This window comes from Mirounga leonina, unplaced genomic scaffold (genome assembly GCF_011800145.1).
Source record: "Mirounga leonina isolate KUSES-001 unplaced genomic scaffold, KU_Mleo_1.0 Mir_376, whole genome shotgun sequence".
In the NCBI taxonomy this organism is placed as follows: Eukaryota; Metazoa; Chordata; class Mammalia; order Carnivora; family Phocidae; genus Mirounga; species Mirounga leonina.
In genome coordinates this window covers 11,691,664-11,709,601 of record NW_023270718.1, presented here as the reverse complement: position 1 = coordinate 11,709,601, position 17,938 = coordinate 11,691,664, and the positions used below count along the sequence as shown (strand labels likewise).

Sequence of the window (17,938 nt, the reverse complement as noted above, 5' to 3'; positions counted from 1 at the left end):
AGTTCCGCCCTTGCCCGGCGCAGCGCAGCGTCTCCTGGGTAGTGTGGTTCACACCGCAAATCCTATTTCCGGGGGACCGAGGTGCCGTGTCACCGTGACAAAGACCAAGCGGCACCGCGAGGGATGTCGGGAATTGAGGTCCGGCGGGTAGGTTGACCTAAGGCCCGTCTGAGGCTCGCCAGCGGCATTGTCAGAAAGGACCAGGCCCTAGGCCAGACTGGGCCCTAGGCCAGACTGGGCCCATTGCGCCGGGTCCCCGTCCGAGACAGCGCTGGTGGACTTGGCATGGGTAAGGGAAGGTCTCCCAAGCTCCGCCTAACGGGATTCCAAGCCCCAGTGTCCTAAAAGCGAAACTGAGGGCGTCCTGCCCGGGGTCATCTTTTCCCCTCCAGGCTGGGACAGTGGGTGTGCGCACCCCATTTTTAGCGGTCTTGGAATGAAGCATGGAAGTTGTTCCAGGCAGAGGGACCTGCATGTGCAAAGCCTTGGAGGCCATCCAGACAGGAAGGCATTAGGGAAACTTGAAGCCCATTACTTCTGGTGGGACCAGAAAGCTCCAGGGGAGGTTTCATGCTAGGCCTTTATTCTGAGGGCCCCAGAAGCTGAGAAGATCTGTGAACAGAGGAGGGACCTGATCTAATTTGAGCAGTATACCTTTAGTTTCCATGTGCAGAAGTGATGGGGGACCAGATGAAGGTGGAGGTGGGTGAGGACAGAGGAAGGAGGCACTTGCAATTATGGAGGCAAGCGATGGTGGCAGCATGGACTAGGGTGGTGGTGGCAAAAGATGTAGGAGAAGTAGTCAGATTCTGGATCTCTTCTGCAGGCAGAGCCATCTGGATTTGCTGATGGATCAAAGAGGGGTGAGAGATGAGAGGTCCAGAAGGACTCCAGGTTTTTAGCCTGAGCAGTTGAAAGAATGGAACTGCCTTCCAGAGAAATGGGAAAGGGGAAAGAGGAGCAGGTCCCAAAGGAAAAGCAGGAGTTGGGATTGTGTCTGAGTTGCCTGGAGACATCTGAGTGGAAAGGTGATGTGGGCAAGACTCAGAGATCTGGTGTTCTTTCTTTTTTTTTAAGATTTCATTCATTTATTTGACAGAGAGAGACACAGCGAGAGCAGGAACACAAGCGGGGGAGTGGGAGAGGGAGAAGCAGGCTTCCCGTGGAGCAGGGACCTTGACGCGGGGCTCGATCCCAGGACCCTGGGATCATGACCTGAGCCAAAGGCAGACGCTTAACAACTGAGCCACCCAGGTGCCCCGGATCTGGTGTTCTTGAGAAAGGTCTGGCTGGAAGTGTCCAAGGAGTGATGGGCTGAGGGCTTGGGCCAGGGTAAGGCCTGGGGACCAGATTTAGGAAGTAGGATCTAAGGGCGTTGGTTACAGATGACCACTGGATGGAGGGAAGGGACACTGAGGTTAGGACTGGAAAGCTAAGTGAAGTTGGGCCCAGAATGGAGATTAAGGGTAATGATCACAGATGCAGTTGGAAGGAGGCTTGGCTTCACATAGATTTGCGGATACCAATTGCCTTTTGCCTATAATCCCTGTGGCTGCTATGTGCAGAGGGATCTCTAAGAAGCCTGGGGAAAAAACAAAACAAAACATTGGAACAGATGAGGCAGGGCCCCAGGATTTGATAGAAAGACTGTCCAAAACCTATTAGGGCCAGCATAGGAGGCCCAGCATGGGATCAAGCCCTAGTGTGTCTCAGATGTGGAGTCCTGGGGGAATTCATTTAGTGTATTGGGGAGAGATTCCAGGGGGAGTATCAGGGAGGTGGCTGTTAAGACAAGAACTAGAGGCCTGGATCACACACCCAGAACTTACACCATAGTCAACTGCCCACATGCCGTTGTTGCAGGGTTTGGTGACCTTTGATGACATTGCTGTGGCTTCTCTCAGGAGGAGTAGGGGCCCTTGAGGGGCCAGAGGGGCCTGGTCCATGATGTGACTCTAAGGACATTCTTGGGTTCCCTGTGGGGGTGTTTTTGGACTTGGGGCTGGGCACCAGGCTTCGCTTGCTGACCATAATCTTGTTGGTAAATGTCTTTCCAATTCTGTCCAGTGGGTCTGCCTCTTGAGCCCATTGGGACCAAGGCCCTTCTGCATCTGGGTTTTACTCCCCTGACTCCAGTAGGAGGTTCCAGAGAGTGTTCCTTGCCAAGCACTCCACACTTTTATGGTCATTGTTTAATGTATAATGTTATTTTTGCAAAACTTTTCTTGGATGTTTTATCTTGTGAGGTTCCATTTTATTTCCAGTCACATCTGTCATGCTTGCCCTGTGACCTGTTGTGGAACTCCAGTAGGGGTACTGGACTCCTGTGTGGTCATCCAGCTGGAACATTGCAAGGAGCCCTAGCTGCTCACCTGGGTTGATATGACTCCACCATGGCAGGTTCCTGCAGGCATACAGAGTGTGAGCTAGGTATGGGAATGACTTTGGGGCTGGGTTAGGCTGGTGCTTGACCAGTGCCTCTAAGTCCAAAGCTGTGTCTCATTCCTACCATCTTCTAGACCCAAACTGCCTCTCATATGACTCCTGAGCATTAGCTGTCTCCCACCCTCCTCGAGCCGAGCCTCCACATCTGACCCATTCTACTTTCCCACTGTTGCTTTCAGGTCCTTCAATTCAGCTTCTCCTTCCTGGTCAGCATAATCAAGCCCTCCCCCGCCCCCTCCCGCCTTTTCAAGATGCTCACAACTGAATCCCTGAATCTGTGAGTATGTTACTTTATTTGGCAAGAGAGATGTCACACACACAAAAAAAGATGTTACAGATGTGATTAGATTAAGGATCTGAGAATGGGGATATTATTGTGGACTATTCAGGTGGGCTCTAAATGGAATCACAAGCATTCTTATAAGAGAGAAGCAAGAAGGTCAAAGGAAATCCAACACCTTTTCATGACAAAAACTCTCAGAGAACTAGCAATATAAGGAAATTTCTTCAACATGATAAAGGGCATCTGTGAAAAATCTGTAGCTAACATTATACTTAATGGTGAAAGACAGAAAGCTTACCCACTAAGATAAGGAATGAGGCAAGGATGCTCACTTTCATCACTGCTATTTGATGTTGTACTGCAAGTTCTTGCCAGAGAAATCAGGTAAGAAACAGAAATAAAAGGCATCCTGATTGGAAAGGAGGAAGTAAAACTATCTCTATACACAAATGATGTGAAAATCCCAAAGAATCCATAAGAAAGCTACTGGAGCTAATAAACAAATTTAGCAAAGTTGTAGGGTACAGGATCAACACATAAAAATCTGTGTGTTCTCCTATATACCAGCAATGTACAATCTGAAAAGGAAATTAAGAAAGCTATATTTACAATAACATCTAAAAGAATAAAATAGCTATAAGAATACACTGAAGCGGGCACCTGGGTGGCTCAGTTGGTTAAGCGACTGCTCAGGTCATGATCCCAGAGTCCTGGGATTGAGTCCCGCATCGGGCTCCCTGCTCAGCGGGGAGTCTGCTTCTCCCTCTGCCCCTCCCCCCTCTCATGCTCCCTCTATCTCATTCTCTCTCTCAAATAAATAAATAAAATCTTTAAAAAAAAAAAAAAAGAATACATTGAAGCAAAGAGATGAAATACGTGTACACTGAAAACTAGAAAACATTACTGAGAGAAATTAAAATTAAAATAAAATAAATAAATAAAATTTAAAAAAATAAATAAGTGGAAAGTCATCCCATGTTAATGGATAGGTAGACTTAATGTTGTTAAAATGTCAATGCTACCCAAAACTACAGATTCAATGCAATCCTCATGAAAATTCCAACAGCCTTCTTTTGCAGAAATGAAAAAAGCTGATCCTCAAATTCATATGAAACTGCAAAGGGACCCAAACAGCCAAAACAAACCTGAAAAAGAACAAAGTTGGAGTGGGGCACCTGGGTGGCTCAGTCGCTGGGCGTCTGCCTTCGGCTCGGGTCATGATCCCAGGGTCCTGGGATGGAGCCCCACGTCGGGCTCCTTCTCCGCGGGAAGCCTGCTTCTCCCTCTCCCCCTGCTTGTCTTCTGTTTCTCGCTGTGTCTCTCTCTGTCAAATAAATAAAATCTTAAAAAAAAAAAAAAAAGAAAAAGTTGGAGCACTCACACTTTCTGATTTCAAAACTTACCACAAAGCTGTAGTAATCAAAACAGTGTGATAGTGGCATACAGATAGACATATACACCAATGGAATAGACTTGAAAATCCAGAAATAAACCTATACAAAACCTATACAACTATAGCTAATTGATCTTTTACAAGGGTGTCAATGCCATCCAATTGGTATTGAATCTTCAAAAGATGGTGCTGAGACAACTGGATATCCTCATGCAAAATAATGAAGTTGTACCCCTAACTCACACCATATACAAAAAATTAACTAGGGGCACCTGGGTGGCTCAGTCAGTTAAGCATCTGCCTTTGGTTCGGGTCATGATCCTGGGGTCCTGGGATTGAGCCCCGCGTTGGGCTCCCTGCTCAGCAGGGGCCTGCTTCTTCCTCTCCCCCCTGCTCATGCTCTCTCTCACACTCCCTCTCTAATAAATAAAATAATTTTTAAAAGTTTTAAAAACAAAAAATTAACTCAAAATGAATCAACAACATAAATATGAGCTAAAAGCATAAAATTCTTAGAAGAACACATAAGGATAAATCTCAGTGACCTTTGATACGACCTTGGATTTGTGACACCAAAAGGTAAGTAACAAAATTTTAAAAAATAGATACACTGGGGGCACCTGGGTGGCTTAGTTGGTTAAGTGTCTGACTCTTGATTTTGGAGTAGGTCATGATCTCAGAGTTGTGAGATCGAACCCCGTGTCAGGCTCCACACTGGGTGGAGAGACTGCTTAAGATTCTCTCTCCCTCTCCCTCTGTCCCTCCCCCTCCCTCTCTAAAATAAATTTTAAAAAAGATAAATTGGACTTCATCAAAATTTAAAATGTTTGTACATCAAAGGGTATTCATTACAAACACACTGAAAAACCAACCAATAGAATAGGAGAATATATTGGCAAATCATATATCTGATAAGTCTTACTATCCAGAATACATAAAGAACTTAATAACAAAAAGATAAACAACCCAATTAAAAAATGGACAAAGAACTTGAACAGACATTTCTCTAAACAAGATACTCATATGGCCAATAAGCACATGAAAAGATGCTCGACTCATTAGTCATAAGGAATGCAAATCAAAAGCATGAGATACCATTTCAAACCTACTAGGATTGCTATCATGAAAAAAGAAAAAGAATGGTTAGAATGTGGAAAAATGGGAACCTCATATGCTGCTGGATGGAATGTAAAATGGTGCAGCCATTATGGAAAATAGTTTGGCAGTTTCTCAAAAAGTTAAAGATAGAATTACCATATCACCCAGCAGCTTCACTCCTAGATACATACCCAAAGATTTGAAAACAGGGACTCAAAACAGATATTTGTATGCCAGTGTTCATTGCTCATTAATCATAATAGCTAAAAAGGTAGAAGCAACCCAAGAGTCCATGAGCAGATGAATGGACAAAATGTGTCATGTGCATACAATGGGATACTGTTCACCTATTAAAAGAATGAAATACTGATAAGTGTTACAACATGGATGAACCTTGAAAACATTATGCTAAGTGAAATAATCCAGACACAAAAGGACAAGAGTAGTTAAATCAAATCACTAGAATAGGCAAATTCACAGGGGTAGATAGTAGATTAGAAGTTACCAGGGGCCAGGGCAGGGGGGGATGGGGAGTTATTGTTTAATGGGTACAGAGTTGCTGTTTGGGTGATGGAAAACTTTTGGAAATAGGTAGTGGTGATGGTTTTAGAACATTATGAATGTAATTAACGTCATGGGATTGTACAATTAGAAATGGTTAAAATGACAAATATTGTGTTATATATATTTAACCACAATTTTAAAAAATAGTAGTAATTATAATTTGAAATTACTTCCCCCTAAAAAAAAAAAGTTTTAGGTTCCTCTGCTATCTGAAAATTAAATGTCAGTGAAAAACCACATTTTTGTGGAACAAGAAAGTCAAAAGAGGAAGTAGGAGATGCAGCAACAGAAGCAAGAGGTTGTAGTGATTTTTTTAAAATATTTTATTTATTTATTTGACAGAGAGAGAGAGCAAGAGAGGGGACACAAGCAGGGGGAGTGGGAGAGGGAGAAGCAGGCTTCCTGCTGAGCAGGGAGCCCGATTCTGGGCTTGATCCCAGGACCCTGGGACCATGACCTGAGCCGAAGGCAGACGCTTAACGACTGAGCCACCCAGGCGCCACCCCCCCTTTTAAAAAAATATTTTATTTATTTATTTGACAGAGAGAGCAAGAGAGGGGACACAAGGAGGGGGAGTGGGAGAGGGAGAAGAGGTTGGAGTGATTGTGAGGAAGGAAGTCAAGAGCCAAGGAATGCATTCTTCCTCAAAGAGCTGGAAAAGGTAATGAACAGATTCTCTCCTAATAGCCTCAGAAGAAAACAGTATGGTAACACCTTGATTTTAGCCCAGCTAAGTTACTTTCACACTTCTGGCCTCTAGAATTGGAAGAGTAAACTTCTGTTGTTTTAAGCCACTCGGTTGGTTTATGGTAATTTGTTATGGCAGCAATAGGAAACTAGCACATTCCCTGCGTAGATCACGTATCCTGAAATGTAGGATTTTAGAGGTGGGTGGGCATTTGTCCCCTCTGGGGATTTGGAGCCCTGGTATTACCAGCTTTCCACCCAGTTTGGCACTCCTGTCACTAGCACTGAGGCCTGAGAGAATCCCATTTGCAGACAGGCTAGTGGGAGAAGCTGCCTCTCCTTTGCATGCACCTATCCTGTGGATTTGTCCATGGGCAGGCACCCCTGTGCTGTGGCCTGGCTGGGCTCCCTTCTCACCCAAATATCAGTTTCTTTGCCCTGCCCTGGAGCCCATGGAATCATTCCTGAGTGTGCCAGACATACACTTGTGAAGAAGTACCCAACCCATGCCAAGGTCATCATGAAGCATGGAGTGGAGGAGGGGGTGCTATCTGAGCGGAGTTTATCTGTACCACTGGGGTCACAGGCTAGGACCACCAGGCAGCCCTGAAAGCTGGAAAGCCTACCTCAGTGACACGCATGCACATGTCTTCAAAGACACCTGGCTACACACCAGAGAAGCACCCTGGATGGAAGCCATGACATGGGTGACATGGGGAGAGGCTCCTAGTTCAGCTTGAGCCTCCACCAGTACTGGAAGCATCACAGTGGAAAGAAATGCTGCAGAAGGGGCGTGGGTGGGCCTCTTCTGATCCCAGCTTGCAGTGCCCACTCATGGAGCTGCCCTTTCCCTGCAGAGCATGGAGGTAAGTCCTCCTGACAGATATGACCTTTCAGCAGGACCCCTCCTCTGACAGGGAGAAGCCATGGGGCCCTAAGTGTATAGTGACCAGGAACTGACTTGCTCTGGCCAAGGAGACCTGCAGTGTGTCTATTGGCAGCTCAGGGAAAGCTGCCCAGCTTCATGGATGTGGTTAGGTCTGCACATGGCACCTGTAATGTTCTAAGGACCACTCCCTTTCTTACCTCAGACTGCTCTGGACTGTGTGAGAATAAAGACCAGGTTAATTATATCACCTTAAAGCTAGGGGTATGGCTGGGGAGGCAGGGAATAGAAATGAGTCACTGCCAGCATGCAGTGGTTCTCAGTGATGATAGCAACATCTGCTTCTGAGGACACAGTGGGAGGGCAGGGGGTGACACTCTGTGGCAGTGACCTTGCCTGCTGGGTTCTGGTCTCTCCATTCCCTATGATCTATACCCTGTCATTCTCACTGTAGGTCTTATGGTGGTGAGCCTGCCTACAGGGATCTGTTTTTTTCTGGACAGGCATAGAAAGATGGCTTCATCTTAATTCTCTCAATCTCTACTGCCTCCCTGTTCCACTGTTTATAAAATATTTTATTTAGTTATGAGAGAGAGCGCGCTCGTGCAAGCAGGGAGAAGGGTGGAAGGACACAGGGGGAGGGAGTGGGAAAGGGAGAGAGAATCTTGAGCAGACTCCACGCTGAGCACGGAGCTCGATGTGGGGCTCGATCGCATGACCCCAAGATCATGACCTGAGCTGAAACCAAGAGGCAGATGCTTAACTCGCTGAATCACCCAGGTGCCCCCTCCCTGTTCCACTTTTAAGGACCTTTGTTATTACACTGTCCACCCACCCGCCTCCTCAGATAATCCAGAATAATCTCCACATCTCAAGGTCAGCTGATTATCAACTTAATTCCATCTACCATTTAAGTTCCACCTTGCCATGTAATATAACTTATTTACACGTTCTGGAGACAAAGACCTGGACATCTTTAGGGTCATTATATTCTGCCTACCACAGTACAAGAATACACTTTTTAAAAAGTTTGAACATTACCTATATGGCTACTTGCTAGGTCAAGGATGAGTGCATTTTATTTTTTTTTATTTTTTATTTTTATTTATTTATTTCTTTAAAGATTTCATTTATTTATTTGACAGAGAGAGAGATAGCGACAGCAGGAACACAAGCAGGGGGAGTGGGAGAGGGAGAAGCAGGCTTCCCGCTGAGCAGGGAGCCCGATGTGGGACTCGATCCCAGGACCCTGGAATCATGACCTGAGCCGAAGGCAGATGCTTAACGACTGAGCCACCCAGGCGCCCCAAGGGTGAGTGCATTTTATATATTGATAGATGTCAACAATGATTCTCTAGAGAGGTGTTTCCAATTTACCCTCCCCTGGCAGTGCTGTGAGAGCCTTGGGATGATGATGATGATGATGACGACAACAACAGCTCTCTTATTTATTTAGTAGTGTTAACCTTAAAAATAAAAGTTACTTTATTTTTTTTTAAATTTTATTTATTTATTTGACAGAGAGAGAGACAGCGAGAGAGGGAACACAAGCAGGGGGAGTGGCAGAGGGAGAAGCAGGCTTCCCGCCGAGCAGGGAGCCCGATGTGGGGCTCGATCCCAGGACTCTGGGATCATGACCTGAGCCGAAGGCAGACGCTCAACGACTGAGCCACCCAGGCGCCCCAAAACAGTTACCTTACCAGCAAAAATCGGTTTATTTGGGAATAGGTGAGAATTACAATTCTGGACATGCAAGCTACAGCAAAACTGGAGGCGAGTCTAACAAAGGAGATGAACGTTATTTTATGGAGAGGAAGGAGGAAGTTAGGAGGGGCTGTTCTGAAGGAAAGTCCATTGGAGAAGAGTTCAGGGTGATTAGTTTCTCATTGGCTGAGTTGCAGGGCCCATTCATTTCTTGTAGGAGATGCAATGTACATCTTTTCCTGTTGGGGCCTGTAATTGAGGATTTCTTTCCTGTTGAAGATTCTTCTGTTGGTAATTCTTGACTTCCAGTGGTACCAAATGAGAGCTCCCCCTTTCACTCCATTTTAGTGAGGTTCCCCTTTACTAAGTTTCACAGCACTGTGATCCCACTGGCCCTGTGCTAAACACTTTCCATGAGAAGAGCTGTAGTAGTTATCAAATTTCATTACTGGATTTTGAGTTAGAGCTTATTCTGGGAGAGCATCAGAATCCCCAAGAGGGACAAGGCACAGAACGTTCAGGCTCATCCCAGAGTTTCCGATGGGGGAAAATGCAGACGTGAAGCTGTTCCCCAGGGGCCCCCTCAGGGCTGGTCCCTCTACTCCAGAATGCGGGTCACCCGCATCTCTGAGGGAGGAGATCTGGAGTAGCCCCGAAGAGGAAGCTAAAACACACCGCTGCCATTCTTAATCTCGGGCTCCAGTTCCCAGTACCCCTTGCGGTGCCACCTGGGCGTTGCCAAGGGGAACTTGCGGGCGCCCCCGGCCCGGCCTATGCGGGGCAGAAACTACACCGACCAGAAGGCTACGGGGCGTGGCGGCGACCTATGAGCCAATCACAGCACAGAAGAGCTATTTCCTCCGGCTCCCGGGCTTCCGGCGTTTCCCTTGCGGACGTTCATTTTGCTCTTGACGGGTCGTTAAACAGCGCCCTTGGGGACCTGAGCTCTGGGTCGGGGCCGCTTTCCAGGCGCCTCCTTGGGACCCAGCCGGGGAGGACACTAAGGAGGATGAGATCAACTGCCGCGCTTCGTACCAGCCGATCTCCTGTAAGGGGGTTGTCCTCTTCCTCAGCACTCGCCCTCCGTCCCCTTTGACTGGGGCGCCGATTGCGACCGGCGGCGGGCGGGCACCTGGCCCAGTGGAGGCGTAGGGATCGGCTGAGCACTCAGGGCCTGCCCGGGTCCGATGGCGGCGGCGGCGGGGATGGTGGACCCGGCGCGGGTGAGGGGAGGGCGCCCGCCGCCCTCACTCACCGGATCCCCACGCACATGGTCCGGGGTCCACGACAGAGGGGGGTGGGGAGTCCCTGCACTCTTTTCCTCCACCTTCACTTCTCTTCCTTTGCTGCTGGGACCCTAGAATCACCCAAGCCCGAGGTCCTGAGTCCTAGCCAGAGGTTATGTGGGAAGTGTCACAATTCTGGAATCCAGTGGGACAAGACGTGGAAAGCTGTTTCAGGCATAGGGACCGGGATGTGCAAAGGCTTAGAGAGGAGGCTGAGCTGGGGGTATTCAGGGAACTACAGGTCTCCCTTATGTCTGGTGGGCAGGAATCAGGCCTGGAATGGCATCCTGGGGAGCTTGGCCTGAGGGTGGTGGGAGCCATGGAAGGTTTGGAGTAGAGGAGAAAGGTGATCTGACTCAGGTGTTCACAGGCTCCCTTTGGCTGCAGAGTGGAAAAGAGAGGTAGGGTGGGGTAGGGGGTGAGGCTGAGGGGGCAGAAAGGGAGGCCGGTAAGGATGCTCTTTTACTAGATCAGGTGGGTGATGGTGTCTTGGCCTGAGTGGTGACTGGAGTTGGGAGAAGTGGTTGGATTCTGGATCTGTCTTTTAAGCCAGCCAGATTTTATGATGTGCAGAGAAGTGGAAGAGGCAGGGATATCTCCATGGATTTTGGCCTCAGTTAGTAGAAGGTGGAATTGAAGTGCATCGACTGAGATGGGGAGGTTGCTGGGTCGAACAAGTTTCAGAGAAGATCAGGAGGCTGATTTTGACCCTGTCGAGGCTGAGATGTCCTAAAGACTTAGAGCTGGAGGTACTGAATGGGCAGCTGGACATGCAGGTCTAAGTTATGCTGAGGAATTGCGCTTGGAGACATCCAGTCAGCAGTAGTCAGCGTGTGAGCTGAGGTGGAGCTCTGGCTCAGATTGGAGAGGAGACATCTTCAGCTTATGGTGAAGGATGTCCTACAGGGGCAGCTGAGGACTGGGTGGCTGGCCTGGGTATTGGGCAGGGTTGGTGGGTGTCACAAGGTCAGATGAAGGGAGGAGGAGCCGTGAGAGAAGGTGTGTGTGAGAGGAGGGTCCAGAGAGTGACCAAGATCCCTGGGACAGAGGCTGAGGCATACTGGAGATGCAAGTAGCATGACAGCGGAATTGAGGCTCCTGTTTAGTCACCTCTCTATGGGCTCACCAGCATTTCTTGGCCACCCTCTGTGGGGCCTGAGGGTTTCAGTCAGGATGGCAGATTAGCTCAGTGGCAGTCAGCTGGGAGTGTTCCAGGCCTGGGGTGGGAGGTAGTGGGGCTGGGCTTTGTGCATCAGGAGGAAAGAGGAATGCTGAGGCTGGTGAGGGGACAGCATGAATAAAGGCAGAGAGACCTGGAGGTCCCAGAAGTCTTTGTGGCCCAGCCTGGATAGCTAAGGGTTAAAGGTAGGAATAGGATCAGTTAGAGAAACTGAAGGAAGGCTGGGTGCCACCTCTGGAAGTTGGGACTTTTGGAAGTCTGGGTCAGCATGGGATCCTGGTTGACCTCACCAAGTTAGCCACATTTTGGACACCCATCTGCAGAGTGGTATGTAGGGTTGCTGGGAGGAAGAATGGGCCACGGGATGGTGGTGGGGTCTGGAGATGTGTGGTACAAAGATGGACGTGCACATGCAGAGGGAGTATGAATTGATGGACTGGAGTCCTGGTCCTGGGGGCCTATGTGAGATGAGCCCCAATTTGGTTGTTCTGGGAGGCAGGGTCTGGGAAGCCAGGGGACACAGTGATCAGTGGGACACAGTGATCAGTGGGACACAAGGAGACCATGGCACCCATGGCACTGGAGCTTAGGGAGAAGGGTGACCTAGGAGTGTGTTGGCAGGGGTGATCTGGGGGTTAGAGACTACCCACCAGAAAGGTGGCAGCATATAGGTCACAGGCCTAGGTCTGGGTTCATCTTTGTGTTTTTTTGTTAGTTTTTTTTGCTGCCCTGTGGTCTGGCTGACTTAGCTGTCCTCATCATGACAGGACTGGGGGACCTTTGAGGACGTGGCCGTATACTTCTCCCGGGAGGAGTGGGAGCTCCTTGATGAGACTCAGAGGCACCTGTATCACAATGTGATGCTGGAGAACTTGGCTCTTGTGGCCTCACTGGGTAAGGCCCTCCCACCCCCCCACCCCCCCGCTTCCTGTTCTAGTCTCTGTCCTTCCTTTTCTCCCAGGAACAGCTCTGTCTTCCTACAGCTGAGCATGGGTGCTGCTTCCTCCTTTGGGCTATGTGCTGTGTGTGCAGAGCTGGGGCACAGGCAGAGCCTGCTCCTTTCCCTGAGGGGCCCCAATATCTGCTTCCCTTTCTGGGGAAGGGCTCAGGACTGGGGGTCTCAGTCTGGCTGCCTGAGTTTATCTAGATCAGTGGCACCTCTGTGCCCAGGTTCTTCCCCCTTTTTTACATCAGACATTTCCAGGAGCCTGGCTATGTCATGGACTACAGACACTGACGTGGTTATTACTCGTGGCGACCACTGGGCTCTTCCTGTGAGATGCTCCTCAGAGGCTTATTTTGTAACATTGAGTTTTCTTCCCAGTTGCAAAGATGACGTGAGCTCCCTCTCGTCTGCCACAGGGTAGGCTGCCCTTGGCTGGCCCAGCCACTCACCCACCCTGTCTTTTTCCCAGGACTTAAAACTTTCAGGTCCTGTGTAGTTGCTCACCCGGAAAAGGACAAAGAAGCCTAACAGGGTGGACATAACTCCATATACTGCAGGAGAGGCTGGGAGGGCGTCTGGCTCTAATGAGTGGGAGCTGGAGCAGAGCTGACATGGGGGCTGGGTTCACACTGTCCTGGGCACCTGCCCTGTATCCACTAGTGTTTGTTGCTGGGGCCAGTAGCCGAACTTTACTCCATTTTCCTTCCTCATTCTAGACACCACATTCTTGCCATTTCTACTTTGTCCCTGGACACTGCTCTTATCTCTGCATCTTCCTCATTCCCCTTTACAGGGATGTCCCACATTAGCCCACAGTCAATGTATTATGAGATGTGCACATATCCTCATATAGGCTTTAAGCACCAGATGCCTGGTTGCAGCTGGATTTCCCTGGGCTCGTGCACACCACTCTGTCCCCTGTTCCTATCAGAGATCTGGGGCCTGCCTGTACTGGGTCCTGCTGAAAGCTGAGGAATTGCAGTTCCTGCCTCTCCTCCCAGCCGGAACCTTACACCTGTGCTCTCATGTGCTGAATCTTCACTTTTGGTGGTTTTCCTGGGCCCAGTACTGCACCACAAGCTCTACCTCACCCTGACTTGATCCTACAGACTCATTCCTAAATTTGTCAAATCCACATCTGAGAAGGGGCTGCCCACTCCCAACAAAGCCTATATACACTTCACCAGTATTTCTCTGCTTTCAGGTTGTTGGTGTGGAGTAGAGGAAGCCCCTCTTGAACAGAGTGTTTCTGTAGAAGGAGCACTCCATTTCAGGACCCCTAAAGCATGTCCTTCCACCCAGAAGGCCAACACCTGTGACATGTGTGGCCTGGTCTTGAAAGACATATTACACCTGGCTATGCATCAGGGAATATACCCTAGGCAGAAACCGTACAAGTGTGCGACGTGCGGGAGAGGCTTCTGGCTCAGTACAAACTCTCACCAGCGCCAGAAGGAGCACAGTGGAGAAAAACGCTTCACAAGTAGCAAACGTGCTAAGGATGTCCTGGACAGCCATGACCTCCTGCAGCATCCGGCCACCCACAGCACGCGGAAGCCACACAGGAGCACCACGCACAAGGAGGCCTTCCACCCCAACTCTAGCTTCCAGCAGCAGCAGAGAGTCCACGCCACGCAGAACCCCTTCAAGTGCAGCAACTGTGGGAAAGGCTTTCTAAAGGCCTTCATGCTCCTAGACCACCTGCTCACTCACTCCAAAGAGAGACCCTGCAGATGCCCAACAGGGGGAAATGCCCCTAAAGAGAACTCCACCGTTGTTCATCCCCAAAAAAATCACACTGGAGAAACATCCCATGTGTGTATGGAATGTGGGAAGGCCTTCAGCCACCTTTTTAAACTGAGTACACATCAGAAAGCTCATATTGGAAAACTGCATCACAGTTGCAGTGAATGCGGGAAAGCCTTCACCCGAAAACACTCCCTTGTTCAGCACCAGCGAGTTCACACTGGAGAACGGCCTTATGAGTGTGGCCAGTGTGGGAAGGCCTTCACTCGCAGCTTCCATGTTGTTCGGCATCAGAAAGTTCACAACACAGAAAGGCCTTATGAGTGCAGACAGTGCCGGAGAGTCTTTAGCTGTATCGCCAATTTTGTTGAGCACCAGAAAATACACACTGGGGAAAGGCCGTATGCGTGCAATGAATGTGGGAAAGCCTTCATTAACAGCTCTCATCTTGTTCGGCATCAGAAAGTTCACAACACAGAGAGGCCTTTTGAGTGCAGCGAATGTGGAAAAGCCTTCCGGCAAACCTCCAAACTTATTCTGCATCAAAGGAGTCATACGGGAGAAAGGCCTTATAAATGCAACCAGTGTGGGAAAGCCTTCAGTTGCCCCTCCAACCTTGTTCCACACCAGCGAATTCATACTGGAGAAAAGCCTTATGAGTGCTCGGAATGTGGAAAAGCCTTTAGTCAAAGCTCTGCCCTCATTCAGCACCAGAAGGTTCACACCAGAGAAAGGCCTTATGAGTGCAGTGAATGTGGAAAAGCCTTCAGCTATAGCTCGAACCTTGTTAAACACCACAAAGTTCACACTGGAGAAAGGCCTTACGGGTGCAGCCAGTGTGGGAAAGCTTTCAGTGAGAGCTCCATCCTCAGTCAGCACCAGAGAGTTCACACTGGAGAAAAGCCTTATGAGTGTAACAAGTGTGGGAAAACTTTCCGCTACAGCTCAAACCTCTCTAAGCACCAGAAAGTTCACACTGGAGAAGAGCCACCTGAGTGCAGTGGACATAGGAATGCCTTCAGCCAGAGTTCCAACCTCACTCGGCACCATGAAGGTCATACCAAAGAGAGGCCTTAGGAGTGTGGCAAATGTGGAAAACCACTAACTAACCGGGGCATTTTCTTGTTCACCTTAATAGAGTTCACGCCTGAGAAAACTTCTGTGAAAGGAACCTTTGTGAAGAAGCCATAAGCCAAAAATTGAAAAATACCCTAACACCCCTACCAGGAGATTGCCAGATACATGGGAAGCTTTCAGAAGCTACATCACACTTTCTAATCTGTCCAGGTGCTTTGCCAGATTATGTCACTGCCAGATGCCATCTCACTTCTACCAGCTGGCAGGTCCCCCCACAGCCTGTCATCTCAGCATACTCAGGGAAGGCTGATTTTGTGCTCTCTCATTCCCTGGAGGGAGACATGAGTGATGGGAGCTCTTTGGGGTGGCCTCATTTTTCATTTCTGCCCTGTCCCCAGTGGTTCAGGCATAGCCCTGACCTCTTTCTCTCCAGGGGGATCTGAATGGAGTCTGAGGACTTGCAGAAGTAGTTCCCTCTTTTGTGGGTATTGGGTTTTTTGTTTTTTTTTTTTTTTAAGGTTTTATTTATTTATTTGACAGAGCAAGCACAAGTAGGGGGAGCAGCAGGCTCCCCTCTAAGCGGGGAGTGCAATGCGGGGCTCGATCCCATGACCCTGGGATCATGACCTGAGCTGAAGGCAGACGTCTCCAAATCACCCAACCCTGGAACTGCCTGTCCCCAGAGTGTGTGATAAAAAAGGAAGGCCTTCCCGTTGAAGCCATCTTTAATCTCCATCGTGTGCAGGGGGAGATGGAGAACAGAATTGGGCTCTAACAGGATAAAGAGGGAGAAAGGCCTTAGTGGGAGACCTCAACTTCAACAGCAAGATGGCACACAACAGCTTGCAGTCTAGGCCCAAGGCCTTCTGGGACAGGCTGAAAGTCTCTGGGTTAAATCTTGTGTCCTGGATGCCAGAACGATCTGATAGGCCCAGAGCTTTGGACATTGGGTATTGCAATCTCTAGTCCTTCCTGGGCAGCAGGGGTTGGGTTCTTTGTTCCTGGGAATGTCCCACATTCTCCAGTAGAGTTGAAGGGCCACTGTCTCCTGGGACCTATCCATGAGTAAGGCCCCTGATGTCCAGGTTATCGCTGGATGTAAGATCTTCAGGGGCCAGGCAGAATCATAAGTGGGTACAGAAACACTGGTTTTGAAGTGAGGGAGTCAGTGAGACTGGCAAACAGAGGAGATGCTATGCTTCAGCCACATCATACCCACTCACAAGAATTGTGTTCAACTCCACATTCAGTAACAATCACATCAATGGCTTTCAATCAGCCATGGTAGAATTTATACCACAAAAAAATGAACAAACAATAGTTCTTTGAAAACAAACAAAAAACAACTGGAAAAAAAAAAAAAACCAACCCTGATATGGAGTGTTTGCCAAGTTTGTTGATACTGACTTTGGCCATAGGAGAAACTCAGCTCTGCAGATCTTAGGAAGTCCTGCATACTCTCACTTGTCCTCTAGCACGAGTACACTGACCCTTTACGATGTGTATGCTGCTCACTGCTGGAGCAAATCACCTAACCTAATGGTGATGTGGATTCCTGTAGTCTCCCTGCGCTGGTCACTTCAAGGCCATCAATGCACAGGCAGGAACCCTGGGACTATAGTCCAGGACTTTTGTAGCTCAGCCAGTATTCTAGGTCAGTGTGGTGTCCATGGTCTTCATCATCTGTTTTTTGCTGCCACTGAGACAAGGCTGTCCCTGGGTACAGGGATCAGAGAGGATGGAATCAACATTTGATCTGCCCCCATTTTCTGGTTTTCCAAGAGTGAGAGATCCATATGCTTATGTGAAGCCTTTTGATTTTATAAATGCTGAAAACTTATATACAAAATTTATAGGTATATAAGCAACCTATATATATGGGCTACACATGTGTTCCTGGTCCAACACTTGAAACAGTCAGAAAATAAGCAAATCAGCTGTCAGGAGCCCAGGGGTCCCCAGATATGAAGGCTTTTGGCACAGTGTTTACCCCACAGCATGTGGCAGGGGAGGGGGCACTGCTGTTGCTACTCCACTCAGGACCCCCCAGTTTCCCGAGGCTGACCATGTGAGGGATGGCAGGATCCCAGGCAGGCTTGTGGTCAGCCAAGCATGTGGCAGGTCTGCCTAAGTGCTCCCTGCATCCCAAGGTATCATGGCACCCCGTGGACCCTCTGGGTATAATAATTGCCTTCCATTAACATGGGGGGCTTGGAGTTAGAACCAAAGTCCATTTGAACCTTGGGGTATCAGGCTTCCAAGAAAAGGGATCATGGATCATCAAGAGCTCAACTCCTTGTACCCATGTGGCCAGCTATGGTTAGACAGACCTCAAAACACTGCTCCCAGTGCATGAATGAAGTCTTCTGTCTCCTACTCTCCTCACCAGGGATCTGCACACACCAACCAAATTATTGGAACCTCCGTATTTCCCTGGTGGTACCAGAACATAGCAAACAAGGGTCTGTTGGCTCTGAGTGTTTCATCTCTCCACAGTACCAACTTATGTGAAGCTCAAGTCCTCCCAGCTTGATGACGTATACAGCGGTCCTCGGCCTGCTCAGGCTCTCCCTCCTGAGTGTAACAACTGCCTTGCACCACCATGGAAGGGCTGCTTGGGATCAGAGTTCAAGTCCAGCTGAG

The 17,938-nt window shown here is 48.8% G+C and overlaps 1 protein-coding gene across 1 annotated transcript; it reads left to right on the top strand.

Annotated features, from left to right (window-relative positions):
• Positions 1 to 9,197: 9,197 nt before the first annotated feature.
• LOC117997791 (zinc finger protein 883-like) lies at positions 9,198 to 15,374 on the top strand. The gene is made up of 3 exons (XM_034986178.1): positions 9,198 to 10,108; positions 12,294 to 12,420; positions 13,677 to 15,374. Exons 1-3 carry the CDS (start codon positions 9,887 to 9,889, stop codon positions 15,293 to 15,295), a joined length of 1,968 nt encoding a protein of 655 aa, XP_034842069.1. The 5' UTR covers positions 9,198 to 9,886; the 3' UTR covers positions 15,296 to 15,374.
• Positions 15,375 to 17,938: the final 2,564 nt, after the last annotated feature.

Coding starts and splice junctions, on each gene's coding strand:
- LOC117997791 (XM_034986178.1), top strand. CDS start 9,887: ATGAGCCAATCACAGCACAGAAGAGCTATTTCCTCCGGCTCCCGGGCT. Junction 10,109..12,293: donor TTCGTACCAGCCGATCTCCT/GTAAGGGGGTTG, acceptor TCATCATGACAG/GACTGGGGGACCTTTGAGGA. Junction 12,421..13,676: donor GGCTCTTGTGGCCTCACTGG/GTAAGGCCCTCC, acceptor CTCTGCTTTCAG/GTTGTTGGTGTGGAGTAGAG.